The 17,287-nt window shown below is 41.3% G+C and overlaps 1 protein-coding gene across 1 annotated transcript in view; it reads right to left on the bottom strand.

Moving 5' to 3' along the window:
• Nucleotides 1-17,287, bottom strand: part of jak1 (Janus kinase 1) — a 79,891-nt gene that overhangs the window by 49,636 nt on the left and 12,968 nt on the right. The window contains exons 2-3 of the mRNA XM_029707970.1: nucleotides 12,692-12,897; nucleotides 436-559 (exon numbers count right to left, since the gene is read on the bottom strand). Of these exons, the coding sequence (XP_029563830.1) occupies nucleotides 436-559; nucleotides 12,692-12,890 (323 nt within the window). The 5' untranslated portion in view covers nucleotides 12,891-12,897. The remainder of the gene's footprint in view (nucleotides 1-435; nucleotides 560-12,691; nucleotides 12,898-17,287) is intronic.

Genomic DNA, 17,287 nt, shown 5'->3' with positions numbered 1-17,287 from the left:
ATTTCTCCCTGCCTTGTATCCATGTCGATTGTAAAAACAGTTCACAAGTAAATCCTAATTAATTACATTCTACTGTATTTGAATCTTATCTGATGTAGACTAGTTCACCAGCTCAGCAAGAGCCAGTTGACTCTGCACAGCATTGTGCCAATGTCTCATACACCCTACCTGCATGACAACTCTCTTGTTACACTGAATCATGGTTGAAGAATGATGGTTAAGTATCAGCCCTGTTGAATAATCTAGAACGTAGTGACAGGCGATGCTGAGAGCTCACAACGGCAACAACAGCAGGTAACAGTGGTGGATAACTAAGTAAGTAACAACGTTAGGTATATTGACGTCTGGTGAATGGCGTCAGTGAGATAATCATCATCCATTAGAATGATTTGATAATGTAATAACACACACAGTGCAGTAGGCCTGTCTAAGTACCTCATGCGGTAGTGCAGCTTGATGCAGGTCTCGTCAGTAACCTTGATGACGTGGTTGGGGGCGTACCACAGCTGTTGGTTCTCATCATACAGACCAAACAGATTACAGCACAGGGGGGAGATATCTGAGAGAGACAGACAGACAGAGAAAGGGGATACATTACAACATTATTCATCCCTTCATTCATTTTGACACTGACTCGTCAGTACCACAAAGTTCATACAGGAGTCATCGTATAAATAACATACTAGGGCTGGGCGATATATCGAATTCATTTTAAATTATGTTTTAGCGCGATGTTCAATAATGCCTGTATTGCAAGAACCAAGTTTTTTTTTAAAAATATATTATACAAAGAAAAAAAATGTATGAGCGTTCTATTTATTTTTGGTCTGGTCTCCTAACCACCTACCGACAGAGACATTATTTTACTGTAATAGATGATAACTTAACCTTTCTAACTCCCAAAATGTAGAACAGAGCTTACCCTACTAAAACGTGAGCATCAATGAACATGATTGTGGAAATGAATGCTCCGTTTCTGTCAGGCTTTTCATTTACCAAGTACTGTCTAGTCTGTGTTTTATAAATGTACAATGAGCATAAAAATAGACATTTATTTAAGGTATTGGCAACTCGTTCTCATTCTGAGAAATAAGCATCTTCTTATCCAGGTAGGCCACTGGATTTCAACATGTAAACAAAGTGAACAGGCTGTGTTGTTCAAACAGTTGGAGACAGACAAGAGGGTGTGTTCATAACAGTTCAACTGTTCTACCTTTTTAGCAAGCAAATAGATCCAAGTTGGCTAGACTAAATAAAGATTAGCTGGCTACTCACTAGCATGTGGGCTTGTGCTTGATTGTTTATGAGATCGGTGTTCATTTTCTATAGTTTCTATAGTTCTAGTTAAACTTGTAACAAAAATGGCATTTTCATAAACAGACTTGAAATCTAGATCAGTGATTATTGCCAAAAAAAAGCACATTAAACTATTTTAATAAAATAATGACATTATTAGTAGGTCTTATGGTTGTGGAAGGCTTATATTTAGCCTATGATTTAGGCCATAATCGCCCATCCCTATAACATACAGTACAGCAGGCGTACTCAATAGGTGGACCGCAGTCTGGATCCCGACCCAGAACAGAGTCAATACAGTGCTAGGAACTAAAAACTGGGCTTTCAATTTACTTGTGTTGAGAGTTGTAATAGTAGAATGCACAAGGTGAAACGTTTGATAGTCTAACAAGAGGAAAACTGCCCACGTACTATTTCAATCACTGACAGACCTCAGAGTTATTTATAAAGTGCCAGAAATGTCCAGTTGATCAACTAGCTGTAGGTAGCTAGTCTAATCTAAGACTTGTAGAATAGTAGTTATCATGGTCAGATTATGTGCCCAGGGGACTTGACACCCAGGGAGCCCCCATTGATTTTGTTGAGTCACTCTGGTATCATATGAACACACAAGACATTGCAAAATGTGTAGAATGGCAGACAATTTGCTGTAAAACTGCAACATTTTCTCTCTATGCCAACAATAGGGGTGTGAACAGTTTCGGGTCGCATAGGTTGCGAGGTGCAGGTTTGTTACTACGCCGATAAATTATAATATCCATCCGGACCTTTGCCACCTAGGAAATTTGTACGACTGGACCTTCTCAAATAGTTTGAGTACCCCTGCAGTGCAGATATCAGCACACGCATTTATGCCTACAGTTTCTGTGTGAAAAACAAAACAGAGATAAATTCCCATTAGGAATAACAACGTATTGGACGATTGTGTGACTTGGCTATGGATACTAGCAACTGTATGTTCAAGTCTTCAATAGGCGTAGATCTTCACAGTCACAGTGGGTCTTTGTGTGGTTAGAGGGCAGGTTTCATTGGGTCAGAAATTCACTGGGCAGCCAAGGAGACAGGAAGGAAGGGAGTGGTGCACTGAACTGAACTGTGAGAAATTAGTTCCGCAAAACACACCGTGTTGGACAGAGAGAGGGAATCCCCCAACATACAGTGCCTTCGGAAAGTATTCAGACCCCTTGACTTTTTCCACATTTTGTTACATTACAGCTTTATTCCAAAATGTATTAAATCGTTTTTTCCCGTCATCAATCTACACACAATACCTTAAAATGACAAAGCAAAAACAGGTTTTTCGAATTTTTTGTAAATGTATTACTAATAAAAAACTGATATCACATTTACATAAGTATTCAGACCCTTTACTCAGCACTTTGTTGAAGCACCTTTGGCAGCGATTACAACATCAAGTTTTCTTGGGTATGACGCTACAAGCTTGGCACACCTGTATTTGGGGAGTGTCTCCCATTCTTATCTGCAGATCCTCTCAAGCTCTGTCAGGTTGGATGGGGAGCGTTGCTGCACAGCTATTTTCAGGTCTCTCCAGCGATGTTTGATCGGGTTCAAGTCTGTCTTGGAAGGTGAACCTTCGCCCGAGTCTGAGGTCCTGAGCGCTCTGGAGCAGATTTTCATCAAGGATGTCTCTGTACTTTGCTTCATTCATCTTTCCCTCAATCCTGACTAGTTTCGAACTCCCTGCCACTGAAAAACATCCCCACAGCATGATGCTGCCACCCCAGTGCTTCACCGTAGGGATGGTGCCAGGTTTCCTCCAGACATGACACTTGGCATTCAGGGCAAAGAGTTCAATCTTGGTTTCATCAGACCAAAGAATCTTGTTTCTCATGGTCTGAGAGTCCTTTAGGTGCCTTTTGACAAACTCCAAGCAGGCTACATTTTACTGAGGAGTGGCTTCCAACTGGCCACTCTACCATAAAAGGTCTGATTGGAGGAGTTCTGCAGAGATGGCTGTCCTTCAGGAAGGTTCTCCCATCTCCAGAGGAATTCTAGAGCGACCATCAGGTTCTTGGTCAATTCCCAGACCAATTCCCAGTTTCCAAACATTTTCCATTTAACAAATGGAGGCCACTGTGTTCTTGGGGACCTTCAATGCTGCAGAAATGTTTTGGTACCCTTCCCCAGATCTGTGTCTCGACACAATCCTATCTCAGCGCTCTACAGACAAGTCCTTCGAACTCATGGCTTGGTTTTTGGGGGAACTTTTATAGACAGGTGTGTGCCTTTCCAAATCATGTTCAATCAATTGAATTTACGACAGGTGGACTCCAATCAAGTTGTAGAAACATCTCAAGGATGATCATTAGAAACAGGATGCACCTGAGCTCAATTTTGAGTCTCATAGCAAAGGCGCTGAATACTTACAGTGGGTGAAAAAAGTATTTGATCCCCTGCTGATTTTGTACGTTTGCCCACTTACAAAGAAATGATCAGTCTATAATTTTAATGGTAGATTTATATGAACAGTGAGAGACAGAATAACAACAAAAAAATCCAGAAAAACACATGTCAAAAATGTAATACAATTATTTGCATTTTAATGAGGGAAATAAGTATTTGACCCCTCTGCAAAACATGACTTAGTACTTGGTGGCAAAACCCTTGTTGGCAATCACAGAGGTCAGACGTTTCTTGTAGTTGGCCACCAGGTTTGCACACATCTCAGGAGGGATTTTGTCCCACTCCTCTTTGCAGATCTTCTCCAAGTCATTAAGGTTTCGAGGCTGACGTTTGACAACTCGAACCTTCAGCTCCCTCCACAGATTTTCTATGGGATTAAGGTCTGGAGACTGGCTAGGCCACTCCAGGACCTTAATGTGCTTCTTCTTGAGCCACTCCTTTGTTGCCTTGGCCGTGTGTTTTGGGTCATTGTCATGCTGGAATACCCATCCACGACCCATTTTCTCACCCAAGATTTGACAGTACATGGCAAATGATGCAGTGAAGTTGTCCTGTCCCCTTAGCAGAAAAACACCCCCAAAGCATAATGTTTCCACCTCCGTGTTTCACGGTGGAGATGGTGTTCTTGGGGTTATAGGCAGCATTCCTCCTCCTCCAAACACGGTGAGTTGAGTTGATGCCGAAGAGCTCCATTTTGGTCTCATCTGACCACAACACTTTCACCAGTTGTCCTCTGAGTCATTCAGATGTTCATTGGCAAACTTCAGACGGGCATGTATATGTGCTTTCTTGAGCAGGGGGACCTTGCGGGCGCTGCAGGACTTCAGTCCTTCACGGCGTAGTGTGTTACCAATTGTTTTCTTGGTGACTATGGTCCCAGCTGCCTTGAGATCATTGACAAGATCTTCCCGTGTAGTTCTGGGCTGATTCCTCACCGTTCTCATGATCATTGCAACCCCACGAGGTGAGATCTTGCATGGAGCCCCAGGCCGAGGGATATTGACAGTTCTTTTGTGTTTCTTCCATTTGCGAATAATCGCACCAAATGTTGTCACCTTCTCACCAAGCTGCTTGGCGATGGTCTTGTAGCCCATTCCAGCCTTGTGTAGGTCTACAATCTTGTCCCTGACATCCTTGGAGATCTCTTTGGTCTTGGCCATGGTGGAGAGTTTGGAATCTGATTGATTGATTGCTTCTGTGGACATGTGTCTTTTTTACAGGTAACAAGCTGCGGTTAGGAGCACTCCCTTTAAGAGTGTGCTCTAATCTCAGCTCGTAACCTGTATAAAAGACACCTGGGAGCCAGAAATCTTTCTGATTGAGAGGGGGTAAAATACTTATTTCCCTCATTAAAATGCTAATCAATTTATAACATTTTTGACATGTGTTTTTCTCGATATTTTTGTTGTTATTCTGTCTCTCACTGTTCAAATAAACCTACCATTAAAATTATAGACAGATCTTTTCTTTATCAGTGGGCAAACATACAAAATCAGCAGGGGATCAAATACATTATTTACATACAGTGGGGGAAAAAAGTATTTTAGTTTTTTATTTGTAATAAATTTGCAAAAATGTCTAAAAACCTGTTTTCACCTTGGCATTATAGGGTATTGTGTGTAGATTGCTGAAAACAATTCATATTTAATCAATTTTAGAATAAGGCTATAACGTAACAAAATGTGGAAAATGTCAAGGGGTCTGAATACTTTCCGAAGGTACTGTAAATCAAGCCTCGATAACTCAGATCAAAATATCTGGATGTTACTCCATCTTAAGTATTGCACTAAAAATGACTGTCATGAGTCTACTGTAGAGTCTCCAGACTGTCATGAAATGGCAAGTGATAGTTCCTACTGTATGTTATAGGACTACTACTGCTGCCGTTACTACAAAACCTATAGGCTAACACTTTAGCCTTTACAGATGAGCCTTTCTAATTGTTGCAAATAATAAAGGGAACATAGTGAGAGACAGGAACATGCCGGGGCCAGTATACTTCCTCTTATCTGAGCTCTCCTGTTTTGTTGTGACTGAGTGTGTGTATCGAACTACCTACCACTGACCACACAGACAGAAAGGCCCTTCACAGACACACTTGCTATAAACAGATCATGCATTTATGTTGGCAGCTGCTTTGCTTGTTAAGCCTCTAAGGTTAACTAGTGAATGTTTGCGTAAGGACTATGTTTGCGTATGAACTCCTCCTTGGTCTGAACTCCTCCTTGGTCTCCCCTCTCGCTCTGCAGTACTGGGAAAATATGTTTTGGCTTCACACAAAGAGGAAATTCCAGAACCTGTCCCATTGGCCGACCCCAACCAGCCACCATCTTGTCTTGGAGTGTCTGGCTGAAAGCAAGAGCTGGACGGACAGACCCAATCCTTTCTCTTCCCCTCTCTCCCTTTCTATCCATCCCTGGTCACACTGGCAGATGTTCTGGACTTTTAGAGCAAGTATCAGAACAACGTTTTAAATATCGTCCAAAATGTGTCTGTCGAAGAAGAAGGCTACCAAACAAGCATTTTTAGAACGGTAAGAAAACAGATGCTGGATGTTAGTGGCCTTTCTCATGAGGCTTAGTAGCTGGGCTTTATCAATCAGTCTGTATTGTGTGCCTTATATCTGGCAGTTACTGTAATAGCCTGTTAATACGGTTACTACTAGCATCAGAAGCATTTCTTATATTAGGATTCAGCGTTTCTTATCTTAAACATCGAGATTCAGCTGTAATTAAGAGCATCCTTCTGACAACATTAGATTGTTGGCAATAAAACAAAGATCCACAAATAACACAGATAGGCCTACATCTTTGGAACATTTTCAGGTCCCATGTCATATAGGCTAGAATCTACTGTATGACACAAATGAGCAGCACACAAAAAGAGACAAAACATCTCCTATGAAGCCATTTCTTAGTTGTATTACTCCTTCTTGTCTGCTACGTAACAGTTCTCATGTGACAGGGCCTATTTACAGTGGACTTCTGTTGGCAGACAGGCTCTATCAGGATAAGTCTAATTTATCCCCAATTAGTTCAAAATGAACAAATTTAAAAGGTCATGAACAGTCAAAATCATGTTTTTCATGAAATTGTATGATATTCTAAGGAAACCAGATCACAGTATGAACAATTACTTGATTCTACATTGATATAGTTTGATCATAAAGTTACTGTTCCCCTCAAACACTTGGATTCATTATTAAAGGGAACAAGATGACATCACCTGAACTTTCATTTTAATACACTAATGGTAACATGATATTCTCTTACCTAATTTAAATAAGTACCACCTCATAACCAACACCGGAGAAGGCCTGTTTGCAGAGGGGCGTGGTATACAGTAGCTAGATAGCTCATCTACTGTTGCAAAAAAATTCACTGTATGGTGTCAGCAAAAATAATTAAAAGTTTCCCCTATTCATATATGGCAAAGATACTCGTTTCCCCTTTCTTCTGTGTCTGGTTTTAACAAGTTACTGTCAAGCTACAGTTGAAGTCGGAAGTTTGCATACACCTTAGTTAGGATCATCACTTTATTTTAACAATGTGAAATGTCAGAATAATAGTAGAGAGAATTATTTATTTCAGCTTTTATTTCTTTCATCACATTCCCAGTGGGTCAGAAGTTTACATACACTCAATTACTATTTGGTAGCATTGCCTTTAAATTGTTTAACTTGAGTAAAACATTTCGGGTAGCCTTCCACAAGCTTCCCACAATACATTGGGTGAATTTTGGCCCATTCCTCTCGACAGAGCTGGTGTAACTGAGTCAGGTTTGTAGGCCTCCTTGCTCGCACACACTTTTTCAGTTCTGCCCACAACTTTTCTATAGGATTGAGGTCAGGGCTTGTGATGGCCACTACAATACCTTTACTTTGTTGTCCTTAAGCCATTTTGCCACAACTTTGGGAGTTTGCTTGGGGTCATTGTCCATTTGGAAGACCCATTTGCGACCAAGCTTTAACTTCCTGATTGATGTCTTGAGATGTTGCTTCAATATATCCACATAATTTCCCTCCTCATGAGGCCATATATTTTGTGAAGTGCACCAGTCCCTCCTGCAGAAAAGCACCCCCACAACATGACGCTGCCACCCCGTGCTTCACGGTTGGGATGGTGCTCCTCGGCTTGCAAGCCTCCCCCTTTTTCCTCCAAACAAAACGATGGTCATTATGGCCCAACAGTTCTATTTTTGTTTCATCAGACCAGAGGACATTTCTCCAAAAAGTACAATCTTTGTCCCCATGTGCAGTTGCAAACCGTAGTCTGGCTTTTTTATGGCGGTTTTGGAGCAGTAGCTTCTTCTTTGCCGAGCGGCCTGTCAGGTTATGTCGATATAGGACTCATTTTACTGTGGATATAGATATTATTGCACCTGTTTCCTCCAGCATCTTCACAAGGTCTGTTGCTGTTGTTCTGGGATTGATTTGCACTTTTCACACCAAAGTACGTTCATCTCTAGGAGACAGAACACGTCTCCTTCCTGAGCGGTATGATGGCTGCGTGGTCCCATGGTGTTTATACTTGCGTACTATTGTTTGTACAGATGAATGTAGTTCCTTCAGGCGTTAGGAAACTGCTCCCAAGGATGAACCAGACTTGTGGAGGTCTACAATTTTTTTGATTTTCCCATGATGTCAAGCAAAGAGGCACTGAGTTTGAAGGTAGGCCTTGAAATACATCCACAGGTACACCTCCAATTGACTCAAATGGTGTCAATTAGCATCAGAAGCTTCTAAAGCCATGACATCATTTTCTGGAATTTTCCAAACTGTTTAAAAGGTACAGTAAACTCAGTGTATATAAACTTCTGACACACTGGAATTGTGATACAGTGAATTATAAGTGAAATAATCTGTCTGTAAACAATTGTTGGAAAAATTACTTGTGTCATGCACAAAGTAGATGTCCTAACCGACTTGCCAAAACTATAGTTTGTTAACAAGAAATTTGTGGAGTGGTTGAAAAACGAGTTTTAATGACTCCAACCTAAGTGTATGTAAACTTCCAACTTCAACTCTAGGTCTTCAGCCAGCATGGAACAAAATGGGGGGTGGGACGGGCCATTCAAAACTTCTACAGTAATGTGGATTCTACCATGATTCCGGATAATTCTGAATGAATCGTGAATAATGATGAGTGAGAAAGTTACAGACGCACAAATATCATACCCCTAAGACACGCAAACCTCTCACCATTACAATAACCTCTCACCATTACAATAACCTCTCACTCATCATTATTCACAATTCATTCAGGATTATCTGTAATCAAAGTAGCATCCACATTAATGTAGAAGTGTTTAGAAACATTCTATTCTTACCTACAATAAAAATGACACAATACATGATTTTACCATTCATTTCCATTGAACACTAAATGATCTGAAACACAACCAAAAACAAACACAAGCTTGATGTAGTCATTGTCTGCTATGAATATGGGACCAAAAACTTTTGACTACTTTAATACACATACAAGTGAATTTGTCCCAATACTTTCGGTCCCCTAAAATGGGGGGACTATGTACAAAAACTGCTGTAATTTCTAAACAGTTCACATGATATGGATGACAATACTCTCAAATTAAAGCTGACCGTCTTCACTTTAACTTCATGGTCATAGCCTTTTTTTTCAAATCCAAACTTTTGGTATATAGAGCCCCAAAAAAAAAAATGCTTCACTGTCCCAATAATTAATTACGGAGGGCACTGTTGGTGCAATTTCAATGTTGTTTGAGTTGCTTTTAGTATCACCAAATTAGCTTTAGAGGATTTTACTGCAACATTGCTCACTGCATCCAAGTTGCTTGAGATAGGTGTTTCAAAGAGCTGTCAGTCAAGGTGAGCTCATGAACACAAGCTCCCCGCCCACTCAGCCTGTTGTTTCAAACTTCCTGGTAGTTAGCCATGAGAGAAAAATTACTTTTCAGAATGAATTTTCAGGACCTTTAAGATGGGAGTATATAACTTCAGAATGTTCCTGAAAACTTCCCCCAATCAAATCGTAAAAACACAGACTAGGCTATTAGTCTATGGGGGTACCACAGGGTTCAATTCTTGGGCCAACTCTTTTCTCTGTATACATAAATGATGTCGCTCTTGCTGCTGGTGAATCTCTGATCCACCTCTACGCAGACGACACCATTCTGTATACTTCTGGCCCTTCTTTGGACACTGTGTTAACAACCCTCCAGAAGAGCTTTAATGCCATTCAACTCTCCTTCCGTGGTCTCCAACTGCTCCTAAACACAAGTAAAACTAAATGCATGCTCTTCAACCGATCGCTGCCTGCACCTGCCCGCCCGTCCAGCATAACTTCTCTGGACGGTTCTAACTTAGAATTTGTGGACAACTACAAATACCTAGGTGTCTGGTTAGACTGTAAACTCTCCTTCCAGACTCACATCAATCATCTCCAATCCAAAGTGAAATCTAGAATTGGCTTCCTATTTCGCAACAAAGCATCCTTCACTCATACTGCCAAACATACCCTCGTAAAACTGACCATCCTACCAATCCTCGACTTCGGCGATGTCATTTACAAAATAGCCTCCAATACCCTACTCAACAAGCTGGATGCAGTCTATCACAGTGCCATCCGTTTTGTCACCAAAGCCCCATATACTACCCACCACTGCGACCTGTACGCTCTCGTTGGCTGGCCTTCGCTTCATAATCGTCGCCAAACACATTGGCTCCAGGTCATCTACAAGACCCTGCTAGGTAAAGTCCCTCCTTATCTCCGCTCACTGGTCACCATAGCAGCACCCACCTGTAGCACGCGCTCCAGCAGGTATATCTCTCTGGTCACCCCTAAAGCCAACTCCTCCTTTGGTCGTCTCTCCTTCCAGTTCTCTGCTGCCAATGACTGGAACGAACTACAAAAATCTCTGAAACTGGAAACACTTATCTCCCTCACTAGCTTTAAGCACCAGCTGTCAGAGCAGCTCACAGATCACTGCACCTGTACATAGCCCATCTATAATTTAGCCCAAACTACTACCTCTTCCCCTACTGTATTTATTTATTTTATTTATTTTGCTCCTTTGCACCATATTATTTATATTTTAACTTTTAACTTTCTTCAAACTACAAATCTACCATTCCAGTGTTTTTCTTGCTATACTTTATTTACTTTGCCACCATGGCATTTTTTGCCTTTACCTCCCTTATCTCACATCATTTGCTCACATTGTATATAGTCTTATTTTTTTCTACTGCATCATTGAATGTATGTTGTTTTATTCCATGTGTAACTCTGTGTTGTTGTATGTTGTCGAACTGCTTTGCTTTATCTTGGCCAGGTCGCAATTGTAAATGAGAACTTGTTCTCAACTTGCCTACCTGGTTAAATAAAGGTGAAATAAATACAAATAAAATAAAATTTAACCTGTTAGGGCTAGGGGGCAGTATTTACACGGCAGGATAAAAAACGTACCCGACTTAATCTGGTTATAACTACTGCCCAGAAACTAGAATATGCATATAATTATTGGCTTTGGATAGAAAACACCCTAAAGTTTCTAAAACTGTTTGAATGATGTCTGTGAGTATAACAGAACTCATATGGCAGGCAAAAACCAGAGAAGATTCCAAACAGGAAGTACCCTCTCTGACCATTTCTTGGGCTTCTTGGCTGTTTATTGAACATTTAGGATCTTTGCTGTAACGTGACACTTCCTACGGCTCCCATAGGCTCTCAGAACCCGGGAAAAAGCTGAATGATGTAATTCCAGCCGCTGGCTGAAACACATTAGCGCCTTTGGTAAGTGCTCTATCAGGGGACCATCAGACTGAGGCTCGTGCACGAGGGGATCCCATGTTTTTACTTTCTCTCTCTTTGAACGTAAACACGCTTTCCCGGTCGGAATATTATCGCTTTTTTACGAGAAAAATGGCATAAAAATTGATTTTAAACAGCGGTTGACATGCTTCGAAGTACGGTTATGGAATATTTAGAATTTTTTTGTCACGAAATGCGTCGTGCGCATCACCCTTCTTTACCATTCGGATAGTGTCTTGAACGCACGAACAAAACAGAGGATATTTGAACATAACTATGGATTATTTTGAACCAAACCAACATTTGTTATTGAAGTAGAAGTCCTGGGAGTGCATTCTGACGAAGAACAGCAAAGGTAATAACATTTTTCTTATAGTAAATCTGACTTTGGTGAGTGCTGAACTTGGTGGGTGTCTAAATAGCTAGCCCTGTGATGCCGGGCTATCGACTTAGCACATTTTGCAATATTCTTTCACCGAAAAGCTATTTTAAAATCGGACATAGCGAGTGCATAGAGGAGTTCTGTATCTATAATTCTTAAAATAATTGTTATGTTTTTTGTGAACGTTTATCGTGAGTAATTTAGTAAATTCACCGGAAGTTTGCGGGGGGTATGCTAGTTCTGAACGTCACATGCTAATGTAAAAAGCTGGTTTTTGATATAAATATGAACATGATTGAACAAAACATGCATGTATTGTATAACATAATGTCCTAAGATTGTCATCTGATGAAGATCATCAAAGGTTAGTGCTGCATTTAGCTGTGATTTGGGTTTATGTGACATTCTATGCTAGCTTGAAAAATGGGTGTCTGATTATTTCTGGCTGGGTACTCTGCTGACATAATCTAATGTTTTGCTTTCGTTGTAAAGCCTTTTTGAAATCGGACAGTGTGGTTAGATTAACGATAGTCTTGTCTTTAAAATGGTGTAAAATAGTCATATGTTTGAGAAATTGAAGTAAAAGCATTTCTAAGGTATTTGAATAACGCGCCACGGGATTCCACTGGCTGTTGACTAGGGTGGGACGAAATCTGGCCCTAGAGAAGTTAATGCTCTGGCATACAGGCATGCACACACTCGGATTCCCGCAGGCAGGCAGGCACACACACACACACATATATATGGATGATCGTAGTTAGGCACGGACACACACAGCAGGAGTTGAGACAGTACTTACAGCATCTTTTGGCGGCCTCCACACACAGCTCCTCAGCGGTGAAGCTGTCTTTGAGGAACACCAGCGGGTGAATATCTGGTAGGTAGAAATGAATCTCCAGACCTCTCATGGGCACAGTGACGGGGCCCTCGGCCCTCCTCGGCCTCCTCATCTTCCCACACAGTTGCCTGCCCAGCTCCATCACCCCCAGACTTGGCATCCAGACTCTGGAAGGAGAGGGAGAGAGATGGTGAGTTGGTGTGGGTAAGTGTGTCAGGAGTGGGTAATGTATTGATCCAGAGGTGAGCTCACTGTAGCAGCGATGCAGAGTCCTGCATAGCCTGATGACTCATGTTCCAACATGGGCTGCCCCCAACACACACACACACACCTACTGAGGCGACGTCATTCACAACACACACACCTGATTAGATGATCTCACCAAAGCAAACACACACCTCTTGAAATGTCATTCACATACCTTCATAGATTAAATCAAAAACACACACACACACTCCTCTACCAAGGTAACCCTATTAATAACACACACGCCCACTGAATTGATGTCATCAAGAACAACCACAGAATTATAATTACTCTAGCCATGTTATTTCTAAGAGCACAACACACTCTGTGGTCCCGTGACGTGGCAATCCAAGGACAAGAGAGTTGACCAAGGATACACTGTCCCCTTTACCCAACTCTCCTACTAGAGGAAGAGAGGATGAAGGGAAGAGAGGAGGAGGGGATGAGGAAGAGATGGAGGAGAAATAGTTCTCCTCTGCATGCAGATCATCCCATTAGTTCTCCCAGCAGCGTTTCCCCTTCCTCTAGAGCGGTGCAGGCAGCACCCCCAGTGGCTAGGACACAGCTTGTTTCATAACAGCCCTTATCAGCCTATCGCCCGTGGCGGCGGAGCTCTGATCTACTGACTGATGACGGGATCAGCGGGGTCACAGTACACACACACACACACACACAGCGTTTACACAGGTGGCCCAACTTGGAACTTTTTTTCACTAATTGGTCTTTTGACCAATCAGATCAGCTCTGAAAAAGATCTGATGTGAAAAGATCTGATTGATCATGATCAAAATACCAATTATTGGGAAAAAAATATCAGAATTGGGCTGCCACACACACAAAATAGCCCTACATTAAATCATACATCTCTCCACTGATAGGAATATAACAGGACATAATAAGGACTACATTAAATATGTCAATGCAGAATAACGCATCTCCACATCAACTTTTCAGAGGAGACTGTGTGAATCAGGCCTTCATGGTCAAATTGCTGCAAAGAAACAACAACTAAAGGACACCAATAAGAAAAAGAGACTTGCTTGGGCCAAGAAACACGAGCAATGGACATTAGACCGGTGGAAATCTGTCCTTTGGTCTGATGAGTCCAAATTTGACATTTTTGCTTCCAACCGCCGTGTCTTTGTGAGACGTAGAGTAGGTGAACGGATGATCTCTGCATGTGTGGTTCCCACCGTGAAGCATGGAGGAGGAGGTGTGATGGTGCATTGCTGGTGACACTGTCTGTGATTTATTTAGAATTCAAGGCATACTTAACTTCTTTGGGATGGGGGCAGTATTTTGACATCCGGATGAAAAGCGTGCCCAAAGTAAACTGCCTGCTACTTAGGCCCAGAAGCTAGGATATGCATATAATTGGTAGATTTGGATAGAAAACACTCAAAAAAGTTTCTAAAACTGTTAGAATAATGTCTGTGAGTATAAAATAACTGAAATGGCAGGCGAAACCCCGAGGACAAACCATCCCAAAAAAAAGAAAATCATCCTACCACTGATTTCAATGGCTGGCACTTTTATAATAGGGCGAAATCATGCCCGATTGCAATTCCTAGGGCTTCCACTAGATGTCAACAGTCTTTAGAAAGAGTTTCTGGCTGGTTTTTGGAAAAATGAGCCAGAAATTATAGTTTTTCTAGGTGGCTCCCATCTTGGCTGTAGTGTTTCCAAGCGCGTGACAGAGCGCGTTCTTTGGTATTTTTCTCCGGTAAAGACAATAACCATTCTCCGTCTAAAATTTGATTGTTTATTTGCGTATTAGGGTACCTATTGTTTGATTATAAACGTTGATTGACTTGTTTAGATAAGTTTATTGGTAAAGTTTGGGATTCATTTTGTATGCATTTTGAAGGAGGGAAACCGAGTGGATTATTGACTGAAGCGCGCCAGCTAAACTGAGTTTTTATGGATATAAAGAAGGACTTTATCGAACAAAAGGACCATTTGTAATGTAACTGGGACCTTTTGGAGTGCCAACAGAAGAAGATGTTCAAAAGTAAGGCATATATTATATCGCTATTTCTGACTTTCGTGTCGCAACTCCCTTCTTGAAAATGATTTGTTATGCATTTGTGTGCTGGGCGCTGTCCTAATCGCATGGTTTGCTTTCGCCGTAAAGCCTCTTTCAAATCTGACACGGCGGCTGGATTAACAACAAGTTTAGCTTTATTTTGATGCATTGTACTTGTGATTTTATGAAAGTTAAATATTTATAGTAATTTAATTTGAATTTTGCGTTCTGCAATTTCACCGGATGTTGGCCAGATGGGACACTAGCGTCCCAATGATCCACAAGAAGTTAACCAGCATGGCTACCACATCATTCTGCAGCGATACGCCATCCCATCTGGTTTGCGCATAGTGGGACTATTGTTTGTTTTTCAACAGGACAATGACCCAACACACCTCCAGGCTGTGTAAGGGCTATTTGACCAAGAAGGAGAGTGATGGAGTGCTGCATCAGATGACCTGGCCTCCACAATCACCCGACCTCAACCCAATTGGGATGGTTTGGGATGAGTTGGACCGCAGAGTGAAGGAAAAGCAGCCAACAGGTGCTCAGCATATGTGGTAACTTCTTCAAGACTGTTGGAAAAGAATTCCAGGTGAAGCTGGTTGAGAGAATGCCAAGAGTGTGCAGAGCTGTCATCAAGGCAAATGGTGGCTACTTTGAAGAATCTCAAATCTAAAATATATTTTAATTTCTTTAACACTTTTTTGGTGACTACATGATTCCATATGTGTTATTGCATAGTTTTGATGTCTTCACTATTATTCTACAATGTAGAAAATGGTAAAAAATAAAGAAAAATGCTTGAATGAGTAGGTGTGTCAACGTTTGACTGGTACTGTATATAAAAGTACCATGTATGCAAAATGTATAAATAAAATATGTAAAGTGTTATATGTCAAGTATATGTATACATAGCAACAAAGCTGTAAAAACAAACAAACATTTGTGTGCGGCGAAGAGGGGTTAATAAAACATTTTTATATATTTTTTTAAATAGTTTGTAGAAACTATAAAATAACATAAAAAGTGACCAGGCAACATGCAACAATTTGTTGAATTTTACGGAGTTACAGTTCATATATGTAAATCAGTCAATTGAAATACATTCATTAGGCCCTAATCTATGGATTTCACATGACTGGGAATACAGATAATGCATCCGTTGGTCACAGATACCTAAAAAAAAAAAAGATAGGGGTGTGGATCAGAGAACCAGTCAGTATCTTGTGTGACCACCATTTGCCTCATGCAGCGCGACACATCTCCTTCGCATAGAGTTGGTCAGGCTGCAGATTGTGGCCTGTGGAATGTTATCCCACCCCTCTTCAATGGCTTTGCGAAGTTGGTGGACATTGGCGGGAACTGGAATACGCTGTCGTACGTCGATCCAGAGCATCCCAAATGTGCTCAATGGGTGACATGTCTGGTGAGTATGAAGGCCATGGAAGAACTGGGACATTTTCAGCTTCCAGGTATTGTGTACAGATCCTTGCGACATGGGGCTGTGCATTATAATGCTGAAACATGAGGTGATGGTGGCGGTTGATTGGCATGAAAATGCCAATCGATAAAATGTGTTTGTTGTCCGTAGCTTATGCATGTCCATACCATAACCACACCGCCACCATGGTGCACTCTGTTCACAACGTTTACGTCAGCAAACTGCTCGCCCACACAACTCCATACACGTGGTAAGCAGTTAAGGCCAGGTGGACGTACTGCCAAATTCTCTAAAACGATGTTGGAGGCAGCTTATGGTAGAGAAATTAACATTAAATGACCTGGCAACAGCTCTGATGGACATTCCTGCAGTCAGCATGCCAATTGCATGCTCCCTCAAAACTTGAGACATCTGTGGCATTGTGTTGTATGACAAAACTCCACATTTTAGAGTGGCCTTTTATTGTCTCCAGCACAAGGTGCACCTGTGTAATGATCTTCTTGATATACCACACCTGTCAGGTGGATGGATTATCTTGGCAAAGGAAATGTGCTCACTAACAGGGATGTAAACAGAAATAAGCTTTTTGTGCATATAGAACATTTCTGGGATCTTTTATTTCAACTCATAAAACATTGGACCAACACTTTGCATGTTGGGTTTATATTTTTGTTCAGTGTACTTATTCCATTGTGTGGTAGGCCTAATATTAGCCTGGAGATGGGCCTACCACTACTGATGCACTACAATCACAATAATACAACATTAATGCAAGGTTTATAATGTGAGATACAAGCATCACTAATGCTCATTTCATATTTAGAACTGTGGTAACTGGACT

This window comes from Salmo trutta, chromosome 22 (genome assembly GCF_901001165.1).
Source record: "Salmo trutta chromosome 22, fSalTru1.1, whole genome shotgun sequence".
In the NCBI taxonomy this organism is placed as follows: domain Eukaryota; kingdom Metazoa; phylum Chordata; class Actinopteri; order Salmoniformes; family Salmonidae; genus Salmo; species Salmo trutta.
This window is presented reverse-complemented; position numbering and strand designations above follow the sequence as displayed.